This window comes from Clupea harengus, chromosome 6, assembly GCF_900700415.2.
Source record: "Clupea harengus chromosome 6, Ch_v2.0.2, whole genome shotgun sequence".
Taxonomy (NCBI): Eukaryota; Metazoa; Chordata; class Actinopteri; order Clupeiformes; family Clupeidae; genus Clupea; species Clupea harengus.
The window spans coordinates 20,768,584-20,791,563 of NC_045157.1; the positions used below are offsets into that span (position 1 = coordinate 20,768,584).

Consider the following 22,980-nt stretch of genomic DNA (forward strand, 5'->3'; position numbering starts at 1 on the left):
AATTAACATAATCAAACATGTACGAGAAGTATGTTTTATATCATATTGTTTATCATAGACTGATGCAAAATAGCAGTTTTACACTTAAAGGGGCACAGAGATGAGCTTGTGTGAGTCTTATGTTTGTTTGGAGCTTCTTAAGGAAGAACTTAGACAGCAGAGGGCAGTAGCTGTAAATATGTAAAGGGGTTAGGGAGTCAATGTATCTGCACATGTCACTGAAATACCCCATACTTTCTTCCCTGGTGTTGGTAAAGTAATAACATGTAAAAAAAAAAAAAAAAGTTCCAAGCAAGATAACTCTCCATGTGTCTGTGGCAAGTGGACACAGAATCTCCTCTGCATCCATATGAGAGCAGACACAAAAATCCCTTCCTTACACAATGTTAGTCTGTAATTAAGGCTGTGAGGTGTGCAAAGTCAAGCCAGTTATTATGCTTTTAGTCATCTTAACCATGTCATTCAGTGTCTTGCCTCATCTCACATTCATTTTTCAAATGCATTGAATCAAACCATTACATGATTGTAGGCTTTGAGTGAGTACTGTGGAACTGTGTGTACTTACATGAGACACACATTATGCTGAACCACATTACTAATCTTTGAAGCACATTACACCTAGCTAAGAGGCCACTTAATTATAGTTTTATATTGATGGCGAGGTGATTCCTTCTTTTGTACAGAAAACGGTGAAGAGCTGAGGAAGGTGGTACCATCGACTACACAGTCATTGGATGGTACAATTATATGTTGAGAGACCGAGGACAGGTTGCAGAATTCATTGTTAAGGCTATCAATACCATTGACAAGACCTTCTTGCCCTGTAAATTGAAATTGTGGTGCTAGCAGTCTGGGCTTTTGCCGTGCATAATGTGGTCTTTGACTGTGCATGAAGTGGCTATTTCAATTTGAGAGAATCACGAATAAGGCAGTTAGGAAATGGCTTTTGTTGTCATTGTTGTTAGGTAGGCTACTGGTAAGTATCAGAATGATGGTTGTCGTTTACACTGTTGTGTTGTAACACTTAGGTGAGAAATCCCCAACCAATAGCACAAGGAATGTAACATCTTGTCCTGTGTATAACAAAAAAAAATGCTTAATTAGTAATTAGTAGTCTGGAAATGCTTAATTGCCAAGCTGTTGTGAATGGTTTAGTTGACAAGAATTGTCTGTTGTTGAGGAGGTTAGGAAGGATGCTACATTACTAAAAGTTATGTGGATAAGGTCAAAACCTCTTAGATAACTGTTGAAGTAACGGCAAGATCAGTTTTGACTACCACTACACTGACGCAACAACTTGATTGACAAGATTGTGTTTGATAAGATCAATGCATTTATATGCATGCTTGGATAAAGTAAATTGAAACATGGTTTATAGATGAAATAATGAAAGACGATATATAGTTAGTGCACTTTAATAATTAAAATAATTTAATACCAAACCCATAACATGCTAGTTGGGTAAGTAAGGTTAAATAACCACAAGACTGCTTACAGCTTTTTATCAGACATTGATATACTGTACATTATTTCCCACAATACTGGCCACTTTCCACCATTTTGACTAGACTGTGCAAGACAAATGGTGCTGAAATGATTTCTCTTGACCATTTAATATAAATAAGTGCTTTATATAAGATTTACTGCATGGGCATCTAAGCTTTTACAGAGAGGTCTTGTTTTACTATGATTATTAAGACCAGAGATTCATAAAAGCAGTTTGTAATGTGCTTTGAAAACCAATGACACCTAAAATGAAAACCCAGCCTGCATTCAAAAGCATTCACTTCCTCTATTTGAGATGACCTCCACACATTCTTCATTATCATACAAATATACAATAGATAACAAATAAACAAATTAAAGGGCTATACATCCACGTTATGAATTACTTGTATGGTTTACAATAGGCCAGGGCAAATTAACTACAGAAGTAGCAAAGTAGCTACTACCAGTTCTGACTTTGAAGGTTAATAATGTTAAAATACAAATTATTGTATTAAATAACTTATTATATGTTAACAAATATTCTATTCAAAGTAATTTGTTATATCTTTTTTTGTTCAATCTTGCATGTCCCCCTGGGGCAGTCTCGCTGAGATTTGACTGATAATGTGAATTATAGTCATAGTGCACTTTCATAAACTCTGACCTCAGACCACAAGACCAAAACCTGCTCAATTACTGTCCTTTTGAGGAATGAAATAGCCATGTAGGTCCATGTGAATAGAGGCATCCACTGATGCACGTGCAATCTCCTCCATTGTCTTGGCATTCAAGACGAGCATAAAGGGGGATTTTGCTGGATTTAGAGACACGACCGAGGACAGAAGGACTCCTGAAAATTAAATTGAAGGAAAACATATATTTCATGATTAACGACATATCATTATACTTTATTGATAGTATTCACCTTACAATACAACACGTGCTGTGTTTTGTGGTAATTGTCAGAAATAAAACTATATTTTCATGTTCCTCTTTCGCATGCAGCCTGTACTACTTGCCATCATCCTCCTCCACTGCGTCGGGTGAGGCCACAAAAACAGGCTCAGATGGGTAGCACTCCTCGTCCCTCCACTCTTGATGAGTTCTGGTGACAATGTCCACTTTGGCAATCTGCAGGAAAAAGGATGGACAGCAAGACTCTTATGAGTAAATCTGTGCCTGCTATTATACCTGTTACATTATCTGGTGTTGAGACAACATGTTACCTTATTTGGATGTGGAGACCACTCCACCCTTGAACCGTAGAAATATCTGTACTTTTTGGTATTAAATTTGTAATTAATCTGTGGCAACTCTAAACCTGCGGGGGAAAAATCGACAGCTAAGATAAAGAAGAAAAACTTTCAACCAAGGGCTTATTTGATCAAATGGTACAGGTCATTAGTTAATTTAAGGAGGAAACCTACCCACAAAGAGTGTGTCAGGCGAACAGAAGACTGAGCCATCCTTCTCTATCACTGCTTTGGCGCTTGTGTCCTTTAGTGTCACAAGGTTTGTGCCCACTGGAGTGTCCTGCAAGACGAGGTGTGACCCATATAGAATAAGCAGGCATAATTCCAGTCAAATTGAATTCAAATAATTCAAATTAGGCTTTTTTAACTTCACTGAAATGTATGCAGAGATGTCCACTATACCTTGTCAACAGTAATGGGCAAGACAAATCTCTGACAGACTGGCGGCGAGAAGATTTTGTTGTTTTCGACAAACTTATCTGTGTCTTGTCTCATGTTTTCAATGTAGAACATGTCGTACAGGTTACTGTCTTTGTACGTGATCAGATCAAATACAACATGGCCGTCTTCCTCAAAGGCATTTATGTGGTGGAACACTACAAAAGGATCTCCATAGAACTTTGTGGACACTGCCTTTCCAGTCTTCCGGTTGATCAGATTGAAATATGTCTACAACAGACAAATATAAATCGTAGTACCTCTAGAATTTAAGGTGGAAACATTAGAGGATATACACTTCAAAAGAAATAATTTGCTTACCATATCGTCTTTGTCATATTTGAGACAGCTTCCCCAGTTGACCCCTCGGAAGTAGGCCGTGGCGAGCTTGAAGATGTCAAGCTTAAAGGCCTGCTCCACGAAGACGATGTAATTCTCCGTCATGCCAAAGCTGTGGAAGTAGCTGGGATAGAGGGATGATCGGAAGGGGATGGAGCACACCTTCTCAACTTTACTCATGGCTGGCTTTTTCTTGTCTTCATCTGCAGACAGATAACAGTGTTTCTTTTCATAAACATTTAAACATTGAATATATTAAGTATGAATCTGTTTTATGTTATCCGATCTGCGTGTTGCCGCGTCAGACCATAACCCTTCTTTTTCTTGATACCTGATGCATCTGCTGGAACTTTGAATATCATGTACTTGGGTCGGCCAAAACCGATGATCGCTGTGCCCATGTTGTAGGTGTTTCCCTCTTCATCGTAGTGAGGGTGTGCAGTGGCCAAGTTTAGCGCAATGTGGTTCCTGTAATTTGTCTACAGGAAAATGTATCACATGTGTTTCATAACTTTATAAAGGGCTTTCACACCTTGGTTAAGTAACCTTTCCATGACCTTTTGTCAAATAATAATTTGGCCACACATCAACTCATATAGTAAATCAAGAGGACTATGGAACAACCTCTCAAACCACTGGCAAGGAAAACAAACATTTTCATTAATCGGTGATATCTCCTGTCCTCAAAACAAAAATGTTAAGTTCCACAGTTTTGCTTTAAATGTTTTTCATTTCAATTCAATTGAAGACAAATGTTGGAATTTTTGAACTCACCCGGCCCACTGTTTCCAGAGTGTGCGGGTCAATCTTGTTAATGTAGTTAACTTCAGATGCAGCATAGTAGTCCTCGCCATATCTTATTATGTTCACAAGGTTGTTGTCCGTGAAATCAGGGATGGCATTGCTGAAGTAGGTGAAAGCCCTTTGGAAAGGCCAAAAGTGTCATGGATCTGAATCTGCATCAGTGTTGAGTAATTTCATTTCTGTTCCATAGCAACTTAGTAAGTTGAAGTTGAAAATGAAAATGTATTGCATTGAAATTCAGGTATTACTTTGAAAATATGTTTTTGCAGGGATCAGGATAGACCATAGTCCCAAATTCTGACACAACAATCCTGTTGGCACCTGTGTTCCTTTTAAAAGTCTCACTCTGAAGGAATTTACTCCGGTAGTACACATCACCTGAAAAGTGATAGCATTCACTATCAGTAACTGTATTGCATTGCGAAATGTAGCTCAGTGTGGATAGTGCTGTGTGCTATGCCCTTCTCTCTCACCATCTTTAAAGGTGAAATTATGGAGGAGAGCCATGCCATCAAACCAGTGATTGTAAGCAGTATCCCCAATATTGAACAAGCCAGGACCATTGCGCACAAGTGTCCCCTGTAACCAGTCTGGGATTGCTCCTGGATGCAGACAGACACAAGAAAAGAAGGAATCATGCTATTTCCCCAGTCATGTTCAGTATTAGCTTTTGTCATCAGTTCAGCTGCAAACCAGTGGTTCAGACAGTTTAAAATGATAACAGCTTTGTTCAGTAACAATCACTATAACTCATATACTAAACATAAATCTCCAGATCATCGTTCTTGTTGACACCAGTTTTAAAACAATAAAATGCAACAACATGAAAGTCAAGCAGCTGTCAACCTCATATCACAAATGAACAATAAAACCCTAAAGAGATAAATAACATTTATGTTTTTAGTGACGGTTTTGAATTAGTTAATTTAAGTTTGAGTGAAAGTTTACTCGGAATTACCAGATACTTTCGCTTTTACGGGCTCCGGGGTCTCAGATCCATTCTTAGTAAATACTGCTTGCATGATTCCGATTTGTCAGCTCAGTATTCTCCGTGCCGTACGTATGACTGCTTTCTCGTGAAATGGAATGCTGTCAAGTTCAAAGGCACCTTCGTTTACTACGCCAGTCTATATATGCGTCGACTAAACACTACCGCCTACATGCGTAACTGCATGTTTATGTATTATGTGACACATTTTTCATGACTTATTGACGCCTATCAGTCAACTTACTTCTTTGTATCTTACTTTATCGACACATGCATTCAATCTGCACTGTTGACGATCTGTGAGATACTATTGACGTGGCGCACACTACGAAAATATGTAAAACTCTATAATTCCCTTCCATCTTTATCTAAATTGCTTTTGTGGACTTTGCTACTTTTCACAAGAACACTGGGAGATCGCCTTGTTTTTTTGTGGGAAAAAAATCTAAGGAACTGAATAAGGACCCATACACATACTGTACTATAAAACTAGTAACTAAATATATTTTAGAAATAAAAAAGTCAATTTTGGGTGCAGGTACAGCACCCTTAAAGACATTATTAGAGTAATGTTAATTTCACACCGTTCTTGGTACAGCAAGCAATCAAACAAATAATCTTGGCAGGTGGCACTTTATATTTCTGCCAGCGAGGCCTGGAGGAGGTCAGTGTGTAACTGGTAACTGATAACTGGCATACCATATAAAAAAATAAACATAAATGTAGGTCAACAGAAGATCTTATAGAAATATTAATAATATCCACTTGCTTGCAAAACAGCTGAAGGAACTAGCAGTGGCAGGGCTTTTGATTATGAAAACCATTTTGGTCTTCCTTGAGAACTTAACATAAACACTATAGATAATTTACAACAACAATGTGTCGTTTCTGTTGATGACAAGATGGCACTGTACAGAACAACAGCGTCTCACTATAATAGCTGGTCAACTTCACAAAGCTTATCTTCCAAAGCAGACAGTGGTCCTGAGGCTTCACTATCAACCCACTGGGAACACAGATTGTCCGGCAGTTATTTACCTATGGACCTTTTTACAGCACATTCACTACAGGCCATTGTTCACAATAATGCCTCAATGGAAATGTCACAAAGCAGTCAAACAGCCAGCCCGCTGACAGCGAACAGGTCATTTCATGAGATTGAAGCAGCATGAGGGCAACTGACGTCAGTATGCTTTAAATGTGCAGAGCTTTGAGGCTGCATCAGGTCACTAGTAGTGGCAAAGATGGAGACAGGTTTCCTTACCAAGGTGCTCCTCATTGCGATTTTACACATATCTGTGACAAGTGGCCAAGATTATACAGAGGTGTCGGCCTGTCTAGAGCACCAGGAGGCTTTCGATGGTTCCTGTTATGAGTTTGTGGCGCAGCAGCGCACCTTCCAGAGTGCTCAGCGCTGGTGTGAGCGAGGTGGAGGACACCTGGCGTTCATTCAGAATGATGAAACGCAGCAGTTCTTCCAGAGGCAACTTCAGCCCCAGCAGGACTGGTGGGTAGGGCTGGCCCCAGCTTCCATCAACCTGACCCTGGACTCGGCTGCCGCTGAAGGTAATACAAGAGCTGTGATAAAAAAAGCTGATCACCCTGATTTGGTCTGCTGTCTTAGTACTTACAGTTACAATTGTACTCTTAATGATGGATTGAATACATGACATGAACAAAACAGAGCATTCTTAATGGTTTTTATTTTTAAAACTTGCACAGGGAGATGTGAAAGAGGGGATGTGAATGAGAACCATGTTAGTAAATCACTGATAGTACAAGTTGTTCCCACCAAGCTGTTTGTGTGAGGAGTGTGTGTGTATGTGTGTGTATGTGTGTGTGTGTGTGTGTGTGTGTACTACTTCTGCCTTTTCTTTAGAATAGTGTTTCTTAAACAGTGTTGTTGCAGTTGATACTTCTGAAGAAATGTAGAGGAACAAGAAGAATAACTGCTTAGCCTAACCACATATTTCTTTATCAAGATTAACATTATAAATACATTTACCATTTCCAGATCCAATTACCAGCTGATTTGGTTGAATTATTGTACTTGGTAATTGTCCCAGCAGTGATACACCAGACAATGTGATACACTATGGGCTGACAGGAGAAAGTATTTACTGCATGATTTTCTGCAGTGGGTGACAAAACAATCCTTGAACTTTTATATCTGCCGTGTTTCTCATTTGTCTATCAAATGATGCTGGAAATGCGGCCACTAAACCGGCTTCTTTTTTTTTTTAAATCAGTGTTATCTCTCACTTCAGATTGCCTCCAAGCCATTTACACATCTGTCAATCAACCAAAAACAGCGCCCTCTCGATATCTCTGATTAGCAGCAGTCTGTTGACAAGAAATATTGGGTCTTAATGTGTTTATTCTCATGCCTTTGAAATGGGTTAATGGCCAGACTGACACAGCCCTAGCTTTATCTTCTTCACAAAAGAGAAAGCATTATCACTCATTATCACGGCTTCTATTGTTCCATTTATGGGTGTTCCTCCCGTGTCTTGTTTGGGTAATTTAGACCCTACCAGGGTCAAGCTGCAACTCCAGTATACATGCTTGGTGGAAATATATTGTTTCTGATTTGAACAACGTTATCACTGGGAACCTGATCTGAGGAATCACATAAAGGGTACATATTGCAGCATGCAGGGCTGCGTGCTCCTATGTTGTGCTCTGGGCGTGGTGAGTTCACCCATATTTCCGAGCTTGTAATAACTGTAGGGTGTACTGTGTAATTCTATGTGTAATGTTTGTTATTAAGAGTGTATTCATGTTCCCCTCCTTTGTTAAGGTCAGCGTGTATCTTTTGTTAGCGATAAGGAGTCATGTAGTTACCTCATGTGTTAAGGCCTGTGTCCACCTGCGCATGTGTATAAAGCCCAGAGCCTTTCCCGCACTCTATGTCAATTGTCCTCCATCTGAATAAATGCTGTGAGTGCCAAAGAGAAGCCTTACCTCCGCTCGTCACTACAACAATAAGCCTGTATTTGAAATGCATAATTAAGTATGAAAATGGTCTAGTTTCAGTCTCCATATAAAAACCACTACAAGAAAGTTTGTTTAATTTTAGAACCATTCATCCTGTATGGAAATGTATTTGGTAAAAGCTTCACTGACATTATATTACTTTCTCCTAGGAACCCTGTCCTGGCTTGATGGCTCTGATGTTAGCTACTCTAACTGGGTGGGTGAGCCCTTAGTAGGAGCCAGATGTGGCTACATCCTGCAGGATTCTGGCTTTCAATGGGAGGCCACAGACAACTGCACCCAAGAGATGCTCTTTGTCTGTGAATTTGGTTAGTCTTCATTTCCTTTTTCTGAGTGCATAGGCTTATGGGATAAAAGCAGTCTTGTTCTGTTCCTACCAGTCATGTCTGGTAACGTTCTTTTTCCTCAGAGAATGGGAAATCTATGGCTTGTGCAAACCATAACGCTACACTTCAGTGTGGCTCTGGGCAGGTGATACAGGTCGACGACAGCTTCTTCGGTAGAAAGACGATACACTACTGCCAAGGTGGCACCTCTTCTTCCGTCACATCTTCTCAGGAGGAGTGCAGTTGGGTGGATGTAGTAGATTTAGCAGCAGGTATGGTGGTCAGCACAACATCTCTCTGCTTTACATGTGTTTTCTACTTACATTTACACACCCTAAATTGATAGTATGTACATCATATACAGAAATAATTCAACAATATTATTTGGTGTTTTTCTTTGTGGTGAGGATACAACATCTCTCTACTAAGACTACTAGACACTCAGCTGTCTCTGTATGAAATCAAAGGGAGCAAATGCCACAGCCACCCTAATGTTTGTGTCATCACTGATAGTTCAAGCAGAAAAGGATCTCTCTCCCATAGCACGCTTTGATGACTTAGAGGATAAATAAGGCTCATACTATAACAAGGTCAATATTTACTGAGGCTTTCAGAAATATATCTGTGTTTGTAGAGGAGGCCGGATGAGCTACAGGGATGAAGTCAACACTGTGTGCAATATGGACTCCTCTCTGTGAAGTACAGTGTTTACTGTGAATCTAATACTTGGTACAGGGATACTTTCCATTGAATGGACAGCCTTGCACGAGGAGAGAGTAGACCACATTTCCTAAACAAATAGTAATACAATGACGGTTATTCAATTTCAAGGGCACTGCCATGGACTTCAAGCCTGCCAGGCTTTGGCAGATGCATCATCTTTTGGAGAACCTTGCCCTGGTCTTGGGAGCTACTTGTCTGTGGAATATCACTGTAAAGATGGTAGGTGCTCTCTGTCTCAACCTGATTGTTTATGCTTTCCAAAATTGTCCATATTTATAGACATAAAAACATAAAAATGATAGCTGGTAGTGGTCATAGTGAAATCATGGACTGTAAATATGTCAAGGCAAATTAATGGATCAGTATTCATGAAGGATAAAATTAGTGATTATACAGCCCTGGTCAGTAATACTTAACTGAAGCTTAATCTGTAACATTGTGACTGTGTGAACCTTTGGTGTACATACTGTACGTGCCCTTCTGCCTGCCATGTTGTATTCATAATCTCCTTATCTGTTGCATTACCACCTACACCTGTTCCCATATCACTCAACTCTATTCCCATATCATTCACTCAACAAATGGTATTGAATGGTATTAAAATGATGGTATCTGTTGCCTATGAGGTCTGTGACATATTTATAATTGTCCTCCAGGTCTTCACCTGCTCATGAGCAAGCTGGCTGCTGTCTTTGACAACGTCACTATCCAGGTGAAGTGGCTGTTGCACCCATTTCAGGGCAACCTGACATGCACTTTCAGTGCAGGTGATGGCCACACTATCGATCCATACAGCCCTGATGAGTGAGTTTAGATGAGTGTGTTTTTACTTTATAAGCAATTTGCATCAATTGTATTTGTAGCGTTGCCACAACTTTTACAGACTACACCCACATTGAAAAGAAGGTTGATGATTTATCCAGAAAGCAGAAGTGATGATACGGTCAGGGATGCAATAGATGACCTTTGGAGTTTAGGAATTGCACTTTGCTGTGATGTTGACATCCACATTTATGAATCTCTAAGCTAAAAAAGAGATATTTGGGATATCACAAAACCTCACAAGCATAGATAAAGTAGGCTGGTATGTGATTCTGATTGAAAAGAAAGATAGAACATGGAACACAAACATTCTGAGGTTCTAGAAAGAGGGTCTAGCAGCATCTAAGTGGTGTTTAATCAGCTTTCCTTTGGTTAGGTCACAAGCCAGTGTGGTGCATCAGTATAAACATGCAGGGGTCTTCACTGTGGGGGTGGAGTGCTCCACCAGTGAGTGGCATGTGACAGCACAGAAGACCATCACTATCCAGGAACCACTCAGTGAATTTGGTGTAATCAAGTGCTACAGCATGGGCCAGTCAATGATCAGCGCAAACTGCAAAGCCCTCGCCAACAACCCTCTCACAATCCAGGTCGAACTGGAGGCAGGTAACCAAAATGTCTCCATGCGGTGCCCATGTGAAATTAGTTTTAATGGTACCATTAGAGTTGATAAGATGAGCACATGACTTCATTTTCACAGGAACCAATGTCACCTACAAAGTTCAGAGCGATGTCACAGTGCTGGCCTTGTCATCCGCCGCTATTGGCATATACCCTCACAACATCACATTGGGTCCAGAGGCGGTGCAGAGACTGGGTCTAGGCTGCCATCAGCTGACTCTGCTGGCCTCTAACAACGTCACCGCTGCAGACCCCTCCGCTGCACTGGAGGTGTGTGTGTTAGAGCTGGTGCAGGGCCTACAGGCATCAGTGTCATCGCAGGCTGGGCTGTGCCCTGAGTCAGACCTCCAGATCACGGTCTCTCTGGACCACGGAGCTCCCGTGCAGCTGCTCTTCCAGATATCCGACAGCGACAATAAGACTGCCCAGGACACAAGAGAAATGGACAGTGGCAGTCTTCAGGTTTTCAACATTTCAACAAGTGTCCAAGGTTTCCATGCTTTTAAAATCAGATTTTCATTACAATGTAATCAATCAGAGAATGCTCTCAGAGTTGTCTGATACCTATATTGTTTGTATTTTAGGAACAGTGCATCTTATGATGTGAATATCAACTTAGCCTACGCATGCAACATGCAGCGAATAACATAACTGAAACAAATAACAGCAACGAATCATACTGCTAAATGAACAAAACTTTGTAAAAAGTTGGTGTCCTTGAAGATTTCATTGATACATACAATGTTGGTTTATATACAGAAATTATTTCAGGCTGCAACTTGAAACACGGGGGTTAGTTCATTATAGTTTGTCCATTAAAGTCTCTTGCATTTTGTTACACATCCATCAGCTCCAAAAAAAGAAAAGAAAAAAAACCTCAACCAATGCAGCTTATATACATAGGAACGGCGCATTGTCCAAAACATGTCGAAAGCAACACATCAGCTCAAAAGTTAATTCGCCAATCCAGTTTACAGTGAACGGCGCACTATAAATGTCCAAGCACCTTCACCTTAAAAAAAAAGTTTTGACTAACCAATGCAGATCACTTGAAAAGGAAGTTGGTCTACATTATTCATTGTAGGCTAAATGAAAAAACGTCCAAAATAGTAGAAATGTCTTATAGATCTGTCATTTATTTTTTCTTGGTCACTGGGCCAGGGTACAGTTTTTGCAGGCAGCGGGCACCTGTTGCTAGGCAGGATTCAAGGGGCACAATTAAGACTGCCCATTCCCCCACTGTACACTTTCAAATCACGCTAATGTTATTTTCATAGCAATTGCCGCGCTACCCCACAGAGCAGAGGGACAGCATTTCACAGAGCAAGCACACACAGAGAAACACACACGAATCGAATTACTCCAAAACAGCACTCTAGTGCTTGTGAGTCTAGTTTATTCACACACACCCATTCACAATTGAATCGCTACTTTGCATATTAAATAAAGTAAGATATATTTTGCCACAAAGCACAGATGTATTGAGCTTTCTGCACCGCAGCGCCATCTGGATCTGGTGGGGCAGTGCCACCTGCCCCTAATGTAGAAAGTAAGTTACATTATTCCCCTTTTCAGTTACACTGTATGAGTGTCTGGAATAGATAATCACATATATCATATAAACCCTGCTCAGCATTAGTCCCAAGTAAACAGTACCAACAGGATCAACAATCAGCTTGTTTCAAATAGGGGTTTAAAACCATTTGGAAATACATCATATCTTGAAATAAAGTAAATTACCAGGGCGTTTGTGTAAAATGGTTCATCATCGCTGTCACTGACACACACTCACACAAACACTCACCAGCGATATCTGCTTCGGCTGGCTCAGGACTCTCTTCTTTGTTTTTACCGTAATCGTACTCCATTTTGCTTTCAGGATGCCAGAGCTAGGCAGTTTTCTAAGAATCCTCAGAGAGACTGGTTTATAAAGACATGTGAAAGCTTTAACCCCTCCCCCTGTTCATCGAGCCTCCCTGTATAATGAGTACGAATTAAGATAACAGGTAGTTTTCTAAGAAGCGTTTAGCTTTCTAGCTGCACGCTTCTTAGAAAAATACCTGTTATCTTAATTCGTACTCATAGAGTTCGTTATTTTTTCTTGAATTTATTGTTGATAGAGGAATTACAGGTATTAAATGTTTAACTGACAGGTGTGTTTTATGAGTACAAAACGTTTTATAGCTATATGACATTTTGAGCAGTTTCCAAATGTCACAGGACGTCAGTGGACTTTCCGCTTGTTCGGCAAGGCATTTGAAGGTTAATCTGACCCAAATATTTTATATAGTTATAACTCGGTCATCTGTTCATCCAAGCAAGCTATACATTTGTTCTTTGTTCATGGCTGATATGGAAGAGGTGTATGCAAGATATCCTTAATTATGTTACCCTTTGTATGCAGGGTGATGGAGTTCAAAGCTATCTATCTATATTGTGTGGTCCAGTAAAACTGTAATTACAAACAAATGTCCAGGATGGCCATATTCCTTGCATTATCAGCACACAACATGTTATCTTAAAGTGATAACCCAAATAAGGTGCAAGGAAACAACTTATGTTATCAGGAGAGGAGTGCCGTGTACATCTTCATGTCAGGTTTTATGGGTATGAGTTACATCACAGTGAAGGTTCATCAGGTCATTTATCACATGTTGAGCTCAAGTCAATTTTTAACTCATGAAAGCAGACTTCATGGTCATGGGAGGAGAACCTCCACCTGTTTAAAAGAGCGTGGCATAAACTGCACTCTTTCCTGAGAAAATGTTGCATGTTTCATGCAGTCTTTCATGAGAAAATGATTAATGTCTTGATATTTGTTGTAAGTCTTATGCGTTGGTTGAACAGTAAAACCACCTTTTAACAAACTGCCATGTTTTTTGTTCTTTATGTTTTATAGCAATGCTTATATAAGCATAAAGCTGCAACAAATACACAAGACAAAAAATGAATCTATAAGATGTGGTAATGTTTCCCCTACCTACTTAATTTTAACATATGATGTGGTTTATTGTGATGATACACTGGTGCATATCCCTACAGCCAAGCAAACATAGCCACATAAAGTCAAACGTATGTTTTACATGACTCTGGCTTACGAGGAATGAGAAAATGTTCATATTGATAAGGTACTGAAAGAAATTGTGAAATTAAAACAATGCAGTGGGCATTAGTAGACTTTTCACTTGCAATTAGTTGAGAAAACTTGGACAGAGATTGACAAACTGTCTTAATCTTGTGACATTTCAAAGTTATGTGGCTCTGGTACAAATTACAGATGTGCAATAAGTCTAGCTACTTAGCATATTCTTACAAACTGAAGTGTAAGTGAGTTGCACGCACACACAAACACACACAACTCAGGACAGAGTTAGAGAGACCTCCTCAAGTCACAGTGGAGAACTCAACAGAATTCAATGCACTCATCAGTGAATGTACAATGTCTTTGGGAATGGACTGTTAGCTGAACAAGTGTCTGATGTGATCAGCTTTGTCTGTTTGTTTCAACCGAGTTTACTAGTGTCCTTGAACGTGCCAGTGAGTAGTTACATGGGTGCCATAAATGAACTTGGCGATAGCTAATGATCACGTGTCAATATTGAAGCTAAAGAGATTTTTTATCCTGAGCTCACCATGGAGCCAAAAGGCATTTGTCTGTTGAATACGCCTATGTAATGCATTTATAGCACTGGTCTGGCGACTTTGTACTCTGTGCCGCTTTGTGCATAGTGGGTAGTGCTGTACAGTAATTACGTGATTGCTCAAAGGCTGCTCTTTGGGATAAGAGGTGCCCTACTTCTTAGACTTGGATGATCGGTCTATTTTGCAATGTCATCGCAATTGATAATGAAAGAGATATCTAACAGTGCAACCAAACCTTGCTGCACTGTAATGATTCTTTAATATTATTAAGGAGGCCTTCAGGAGTGGGGACAGGATCCTGTACAACCAGGCCAGAAACACACTGACTAGAGCGGGAGATCAGAGTAGCAAAGAGAAGCTACTCTGAAAAGCTGAAAAACAGGTTTTCAGCTAACGACCCTGTGAGAGGCCTACAGGACATCACCAACTATAGGAAAACCTCCCCCCACTCCATGGAGAACACTCAACTGGCTGACGATCTGAATATGTTTTACTGCAGGTTAGTTCACACCCCTCACCTGCTCCAACTCAGACTTCACACAATCATCTGCACCCCCTATTATCACCTCCCCCCTCCCCCTGACTCCCCCCTGCACTGACGGTCTGTGAAGAGGATGTGTGCCAGCTCTTTCAGAGACAGAAGACAAGGAAGGCATCAGGCCCAGACGGTGTGTCACCCTCCTGTCTGAAAGCCTGCGCTGATCAGCTGGCCCCCATTTTTACACGGCTCTTCAACAGATCTCTGGAGCTGTGTGAAGTCCCCTCCTGCTTCAAACGCTCCACCATCATCCCAGTCCCTAAGAAACACTACAGCACTGGACTGAATGACTACAGGCCCGTCGCCCTGACGTCTGTGGTCATGAAATCCTTTGAAAGGCTGGTGTTGACCCATCTGAAGGGCATCACAGGCCCCCTGCTGGAACCTCTGCAGTTTGCCTACCGGGCAAACAGGTCAGTGGATGATGCAGTCAACATGGGGCTGCACTACATCCTGCAACACCTCGACTCCCCAGGGACCTATGCAAGGATGCTGTTTGTGGACTTCAGCTCGCCGTTCAACACCATCATCCCAGAAGTCCTCCTCACCAAACTCACCCAGCTCACTGTGCCCGCCTCCACCTGTCAGTGGATCACAAACTTCCTGATAGACAGGAAGCAGCAGGTGAGGCTGGGTGAAATAACATCCAGCACCCGGTCAGTCAGCACTGGTGCACCTCAGGGATGCATGCTCTCCCCACTGCTCTTCTCCCTCTACACAAACAACTGCACCTCAGGAGACCCATCTGTTAAACTCCTAAAATTTGCAGACGACACATCAGTCATCGGCCTCATCCGTGATGATGATGAGTCTGCATATAGGCGGGAAGTTGACCAGCTGGCCCTGTGGTGCGGTCGCAACAATCTAGAGCTGAACACGCTTAAAACCATGGAGATGACAGTGGACTTCAGGAGGAGCCCCCCAGCACTGCCCCCCCCTCACCATACTCAACAGTACTGTGTTGGCTGTGGAATCCTTCAGGTTTCTGGGATCTACAATCTCCCGGAACCTGAAGTGGGAACCCAACATCAACACAATCATCAAGAAGGCCCAGCAGAGAATGTACTTCCGGCGCCAGCTTAGGAAATACAACCTGCCTCAGGAGCTGCTGATCCTGTTCTACACTGCAGTCATCGAGTCTGTTCTGTGCACTTCAATAACTGTCTGGTTTGGATCGGCCACCAAACTGGATAGGAATAGACTCCAACGGACAGTCAGGTCTGCAGAAAAGATCATCGGTGCCAACCTGCCCACCATCTAAGACCTGTAATCCTCCAGAGTCAGGAAACGGGCAGGAAAAATCACTGCAGACCGCTCACACCCTGGACACAACCTTCTCAAACACCTCCCCTCTGGTAGGCACTACAGATCTCTGTTCGCCAAAACCTCCAGACACAAAAACAGTTTCTTCCCCCTCTCTGTCTCACTGCTGAACAGCTAACCCACTGTGGCACTGTGCAATAACCCTGGATCATTATAATAACCACTGTACAATTACTCCCGCAATCATATTTATTTATTTCAGCCTTACTGTATAACCGTCATACTCATACCATCTAATATTTATCCCTGCACTTCTTGGACTCTCCACTTCTTTGCACTATAGTTGTGTTACAATTCACAGCTCCTGTATATAGGCATTCCTCCTTGTATATACTTTTTTAGACTTCTTAAATATTGCACTGTTTGTATTGTTTTGTTTTGTGATGTATATTCTGTGTAAGCACAGTGAGAGCCACTTTACCAAGTCAAATTCCTTGTTTGTGCAAACTTACTTGGCCAATAAAACCTGATTCTGATTATTTGGGGAGGAAGGTGAGTCAAAAATCATGTTGTACCAAATCAGTGCCTGACAGAAATTCAGTACACTTAACCTTAACCTCAACACTTAAGTCCTGAGAGATTTTCTCTTTCTTGTTAGATGCCACCACCAATTATTTGTTGTCTGCTCACTTTCCTGACAATACAGATCACTAACCAGTTGACTTGGCATTTGTCATCTGTTTGTTTTACAAGCCATACTTGAAGTTCATAGCACAGAGTAAATATCCCGGCATTACAAAACACTACTTAAATTAACATAATCAAACATGTACGAGAAGTATGTTTTATATCATATTGTTTATCATAGACTGATGCAAAATAGCAGTTTTACACTTAAAGGGGCACAGAGATGAGCTTGTGTGAGTCTTATGTTTGTTTGGAGCTTCTTAAGGAAGAACTTAGACAGCAGAGGGCAGTAGCTGTAAATATGTAAAGGGGTTAGGGAGTCAATGTATCTGCACATGTCACTGAAATACCCCATACTTTCTTCCCTGGTGTTGGTAAAGTAATAACATGTAAAAAAAAAAAAAAAAAGTTCCAAGCAAGATAACTCTCCATGTGTCTGTGGCAAGTGGACACAGAATCTCCTCTGCATCCATATGAGAGCAGACACAAAAATCCCTTCCTTACACAATGTTAGTCTGTAATTAAGGCTGTGAGGTGTGCAAAGTCAAGCCAGTTATTATGCTTTTAGTCATCTTAACCATGTCATTCAGTGTCTTGCCTCATCTCACATTCATTTTTCAAATGCATTGAATCAAACCATTACATGATTGTAGGCTTTGAGTGAGTACTGTGGAACTGTGTGTACTTACATGAGACACACATTATGCTGAACCACATTACTAATCTTTGAAGCACATTACACCTAGCTAAGAGGCCACTTAATTATAGTTTTATATTGATGGCGAGGTGATTCCTTCTTTTGTACAGAAAACGGTGAAGAGCTGAGGAAGGTGGTACCATCGACTACACAGTCATTGGATGGTACAATTATATGTTGAGAGACCGAGGACAGGTTGCAGAATTCATTGTTAAGGCTATCAATACCATTGACAAGACCTTCTTGCCCTGTAAATTGAAATTGTGGTGCTAGCAGTCTGGGCTTTTGCCGTGCATAATGTGGTCTTTGACTGTGCATGAAGTGGCTATTTCAATTTGAGAGAATCACGAATAAGGCAGTTAGGAAATGGCTTTTGTTGTCATTGTTGTTAGGTAGGCTACTGGTAAGTATCAGAATGATGGTTGTCGTTTACACTGTTGTGTTGTAACACTTAGGTGAGAAATCCCCAACCAATAGCACAAGGAATGTAACATCTTGTCCTGTGTATAACAAAAAAAAATGCTTAATTAGTAATTAGTAGTCTGGAAATGCTTAATTGCCAAGCTGTTGTGAATGGTTTAGTTGACAAGAATTGTCTGTTGTTGAGGAGGTTAGGAAGGATGCTACATTACTAAAAGTTATGTGGATAAGGTCAAAACCTCTTAGATAACTGTTGAAGTAACGGCAAGATCAGTTTTGACTACCACTACACTGACGCAACAACTTGATTGACAAGATTGTGTTTGATAAGATCAATGCATTTATATGCATGCTTGGATAAAGTAAATTGAAACATGGTTTATAGATGAAATAATGAAAGACGATATATAGTTAGTGCACTTTAATAATTAAAATAATTTAATACCAAACCCATAACATGCTAGTTGGGTAAGTAAGGTTAAATAACCACAAGACTGCTTACAGCTTTTTATCAGACATTGATATACTGTACATTATTTCCCACAATACTGGCCACTTTCCACCATTTTGACTAGACTGTGCAAGACAAATGGTGCTGAAATGATTTCTCTTGACCATTTAATATAAATAAGTGCTTTATATAAGATTTACTGCATGGGCATCTAAGCTTTTACAGAGAGGTCTTGTTTTACTATGATTATTAAGACCAGAGATTCATAAAAGCAGTTTGTAATGTGCTTTGAAAACCAATGACACCTAAAATGAAAACCCAGCCTGCATTCAAAAGCATTCACTTCCTCTATTTGAGATGACCTCCACACATTCTTCATTATCATACAAATATACAATAGATAACAAATAAACAAATTAAAGGGCTATACATCCACGTTATGAATTACTTGTATGGTTTACAATAGGCCAGGGCAAATTAACTACAGAAGTAGCAAAGTAGCTACTACCAGTTCTGACTTTGAAGGTTAATAATGTTAAAATACAAATTATTGTATTAAATAACTTATTATATGTTAACAAATATTCTATTCAAAGTAATTTGTTATATCTTTTTTTGTTCAATCTTGCATGTCCCCCTGGGGCAGTCTCGCTGAGATTTGACTGATAATGTGAATTATAGTCATAGTGCACTTTCATAAACTCTGACCTCAGACCACAAGACCAAAACCTGCTCAATTACTGTCCTTTTGAGGAATGAAATAGCCATGTAGGTCCATGTGAATAGAGGCATCCACTGATGCACGTGCAATCTCCTCCATTGTCTTGGCATTCAAGACGAGCATAAAGGGGGATTTTGCTGGATTTAGAGACACGACCGAGGACAGAAGGACTCCTGAAAATTAAATTGAAGGAAAACATATATTTCATGATTAACGACATATCATTATACTTTATTGATAGTATTCACCTTACAATACAACACGTGCTGTGTTTTGTGGTAATTGTCAGAAATAAAACTATATTTTCATGTTCCTCTTTCGCATGCAGCCTGTACTACTTGCCATCATCCTCCTCCACTGCGTCGGGTGAGGCCACAAAAACAGGCTCAGATGGGTAGCACTCCTCGTCCCTCCACTCTTGATGAGTTCTGGTGACAATGTCCACTTTGGCAATCTGCAGGAAAAAGGATGGACAGCAAGACTCTTATGAGTAAATCTGTGCCTGCTATTATACCTGTTACATTATCTGGTGTTGAGACAACATGTTACCTTATTTGGATGTGGAGACCACTCCACCCTTGAACCGTAGAAATATCTGTACTTTTTGGTATTAAATTTGTAATTAATCTGTGGCAACTCTAAACCTGCGGGGGAAAAAATCGACAGCTAAGATAAAGAAGAAAAACTTTCAACCAAGGGCTTATTTGATCAAATGGTACAGGTCATTAGTTAATTTAAGGAGGAAACCTACCCACAAAGAGTGTGTCAGGCGAACAGAAGACTGAGCCATCCTTCTCTATCACTGCTTTGGCGCTTGTGTCCTTTAGTGTCACAAGGTTTGTGCCCACTGGAGTGTCCTGCAAGACGAGGTGTGACCCATATAGAATAAGCAGGCATAATTCCAGTCAAATTGAATTCAAATAATTCAAATTAGGCTTTTTTAACTTCACTGAAATGTATGCAGAGATGTCCACTATACCTTGTCAACAGTAATGGGCAAGACAAATCTCTGACAGACTGGCGGCGAGAAGATTTTGTTGTTTTCGACAAACTTATCTGTGTCTTGTCTCATGTTTTCAATGTAGAACATGTCGTACAGGTTACTGTCTTTGTACGTGATCAGATCAAATACAACATGGCCGTCTTCCTCAAAGGCATTTATGTGGTGGAACACTACAAAAGGATCTCCATAGAACTTTGTGGACACTGCCTTTCCAGTCTTCCGGTTGATCAGATTGAAATATGTCTACAACAGACAAATATAAATCGTAGTACCTCTAGAATTTAAGGTGGAAACATTAGAGGATATACACTTCAAAAGAAATAATTTGCTTACCATATCGTCTTTGTCATATTTGAGACAGCTTCCCCAGTTGACCCCTCGGAAGTAGGCCGTGGCGAGCTTGAAGATGTCAAGCTTAAAGGCCTGCTCCACGAAGACGATGTAATTCTCCGTCATGCCAAAGCTGTGGAAGTAGCTGGGATAGAGGGATGATCGGAAGGGGATGGAGCACACCTTCTCAACTTTACTCATGGCTGGCTTTTTCTTGTCTTCATCTGCAGACAGATAACAGTGTTTCTTTTCATAAACATTTAAACATTGAATATATTAAGTATGAATCTGTTTTATGTTATCCGATCTGAGTGTTGCCGCGTCAGACCATAACCCTTCTTTTTCTTGATACCTGATGCATCTGCTGGAACTTTGAATATCATGTACTTGGGTCGGCCAAAACCGATGATCGCTGTGCCCATGTTGTAGGTGTTTCCCTCTTCATCGTAGTGAGGGTGTGCAGTGGCCAAGTTTAGCGCAATGTGGTTCCTGTAATTTGTCTACAGGAAAATGTATCACATGTGTTTCATAACTTTATAAAGGGCTTTCACACCTTGGTTAAGTAACCTTTCCATGACCTTTTGTCAAATAATAATTTGGCCACACATCAACTCATATAGTAAATCAAGAGGACTATGGAACAACCTCTCAAACCACTGGCAAGGAAAACAAACATTTTCATTAATCGGTGATATCTCCTGTCCTCAAAACAAAAATGTTAAGTTCCACAGTTTTGCTTTAAATGTTTTTCATTTCAATTCAATTGAAGACAAATGTTGGAATTTTTGAACTCACCCGGCCCACTGTTTCCAGAGTGTGCGGGTCAATCTTGTTAATGTAGTTAACTTCAGATGCAGCATAGTAGTCCTCGCCATATCTTATTATGTTCACAAGGTTGTTGTCCGTGAAATCAGGGATGGCATTGCTGAAGTAGGTGAAAGCCCTTTGGAAAGGCCAAAAGTGTCATGGATCTGAATCTGCATCAGTGTTGAGTAATTTCATTTCTGTTCCATAGCAACTTAGTAAGTTGAAGTTGAAAATGAAAATGTATTGCATTGAAATTCAGGTATTACTTTGAAAATATGTTTTTGCAGGGATCAGGATAGACCATAGTCCCAAATTCTGACACAACAATCCTGTTGGCACCTGTGTTCCTTTTAAAAGTCTCACTCTGAAGGAATTTACTCCGGTAGTACACATCACCTGAAAAGTGATAGCATTCACTATCAGTAACTGTATTGCATTGCGAAATGTAGCTCAGTGTGGATAGTGCTGTGTGCTATGCCCTTCTCTCTCACCATCTTTAAAGGTGAAATTATGGAGGAGAGCCATGCCATCAAACCAGTGATTGTAAGCAGTATCCCCAATATTGAACAAGCCAGGACCATTGCGCACAAGTGTCCCCTGTAACCAGTCTGGGATTGCTCCTGGATGCAGACAGACACAAGAAAAGAAGGAATCATGCTATTTCCCCAGTCATGTTCAGTATTAGCTTTTGTCATCAGTTCAGCTGCAAACCAGTGGTTCAGACAGTTTAAAATGATAACAGCTTTGTTCAGTAACAATCACTATAACTCATATACTAAACATAAATCTCCAGATCATCGTTCTTGTTGACACCAGTTTTAAAACAATAAAATGCAACAACATGAAAGTCAAGCAGCTGTCAACCTCATATCACAAATGAACAATAAAACCCTAAAGAGATAAATAACATTTATGTTTTTAGTGACGGTTTTGAATTAGTTAATTTAAGTTTGAGTGAAAGTTTACTCGGAATTACCAAGATACTTTCGCTTTTACGGGCTCCGGGGTCTCAGATCCATTCTTAGTAAATACTGCTTGCATGATTCCGATTTGTCAGCTCAGTATTCTCCGTGCCGTACGTATGACTGCTTTCTCGTGAAATGGAATGCTGTCAAGTTCAAAGGCACCTTCGTTTACTACGCCAGTCTATATATGCGTCGACTAAACACTACCGCCTACATGCGTAACTGCATGTTTATGTATTATGTGACACATTTTTCATGACTTATTGACGCCTATCAGTCAACTTACTTCTTTGTATCTTACTTTATCGACACATGCATTCAATCTGCACTGTTGACGATCTGTGAGATACTATTGACGTGGCGCACACTACGAAAATATGTAAAACTCTATAATTCCCTTCCATCTTTATCTAAATTGCTTTTGTGGACTTTGCTACTTTTCACAAGAACACTGGGAGATCGCCTTGTTTTTTTGTGGGAAAAAAATCTAAGGAACTGAATAAGGACCCATACACATACTGTACTATAAAACTAGTAACTAAATATATTTTAGAAATAAAAAAGTCAATTTTGGGTGCAGGTACAGCACCCTTAAAGACATTATTAGAGTAATGTTAATTTCACACCGTTCTTGGTACAGCAAGCAATCAAACAAAT

The 22,980-nt window shown here is 40.4% G+C and overlaps 2 protein-coding genes across 2 annotated transcripts; both read right to left on the reverse strand.

Moving 5' to 3' along the window:
* Nucleotides 1-1,401: 1,401 nt before the first annotated feature.
* Nucleotides 1,402-5,718, reverse strand: bco1l (beta-carotene oxygenase 1, like). Its single transcript, XM_012834654.2, has 11 exons — nucleotides 5,281-5,718; nucleotides 4,796-4,924; nucleotides 4,571-4,700; nucleotides 4,293-4,440; nucleotides 3,850-3,997; nucleotides 3,501-3,721; nucleotides 3,144-3,410; nucleotides 2,916-3,021; nucleotides 2,715-2,809; nucleotides 2,508-2,619; nucleotides 1,402-2,338 (listed from the first exon to the last, which is right to left on the reverse strand). The coding sequence occupies exons 1-11, from the start codon at nucleotides 5,342-5,344 to the stop codon at nucleotides 2,178-2,180; spliced, it is 1,581 nt and encodes a 526-aa protein (XP_012690108.1). The 5' UTR covers nucleotides 5,345-5,718; the 3' UTR covers nucleotides 1,402-2,177.
* A 12,736-nt stretch (nucleotides 5,719-18,454) lies between these two features.
* Nucleotides 18,455-22,773, reverse strand: LOC116220811 (beta,beta-carotene 15,15'-dioxygenase-like). Its single transcript, XM_031569346.1, has 11 exons — nucleotides 22,339-22,773; nucleotides 21,850-21,981; nucleotides 21,625-21,754; nucleotides 21,347-21,494; nucleotides 20,904-21,051; nucleotides 20,555-20,775; nucleotides 20,198-20,464; nucleotides 19,970-20,075; nucleotides 19,768-19,862; nucleotides 19,561-19,672; nucleotides 18,455-19,391 (listed from the first exon to the last, which is right to left on the reverse strand). The coding sequence occupies exons 1-11, from the start codon at nucleotides 22,397-22,399 to the stop codon at nucleotides 19,231-19,233; spliced, it is 1,581 nt and encodes a 526-aa protein (XP_031425206.1). The 5' UTR covers nucleotides 22,400-22,773; the 3' UTR covers nucleotides 18,455-19,230.
* Between the last annotated feature and the right edge of the window lie 207 nt (nucleotides 22,774-22,980).

Coding starts and splice junctions, on each gene's coding strand:
- bco1l (XM_012834654.2), bottom strand. CDS start 5,344: ATGCAAGCAGTATTTACTAAGAATGGATCTGAGACCCCGGAGCCCGTA. Junction 2,810..2,915: donor GCCTGACACACTCTTTGTGG/GTAGGTTTCCTC, acceptor TTTCCCCCGCAG/GTTTAGAGTTGCCACAGATT. Junction 2,620..2,714: donor GGTCTCCACATCCAAATAAG/GTAACATGTTGT, acceptor TTTTTCCTGCAG/ATTGCCAAAGTGGACATTGT.
- LOC116220811 (XM_031569346.1), bottom strand. CDS start 22,399: ATGCAAGCAGTATTTACTAAGAATGGATCTGAGACCCCGGAGCCCGTA. Junction 21,982..22,338: donor GCCCGTAAAAGCGAAAGTAT/CTTGGTAATTCC, acceptor TCTGTCTGCATC/CAGGAGCAATCCCAGACTGG. Junction 19,673..19,767: donor GGTCTCCACATCCAAATAAG/GTAACATGTTGT, acceptor TTTTTCCTGCAG/ATTGCCAAAGTGGACATTGT.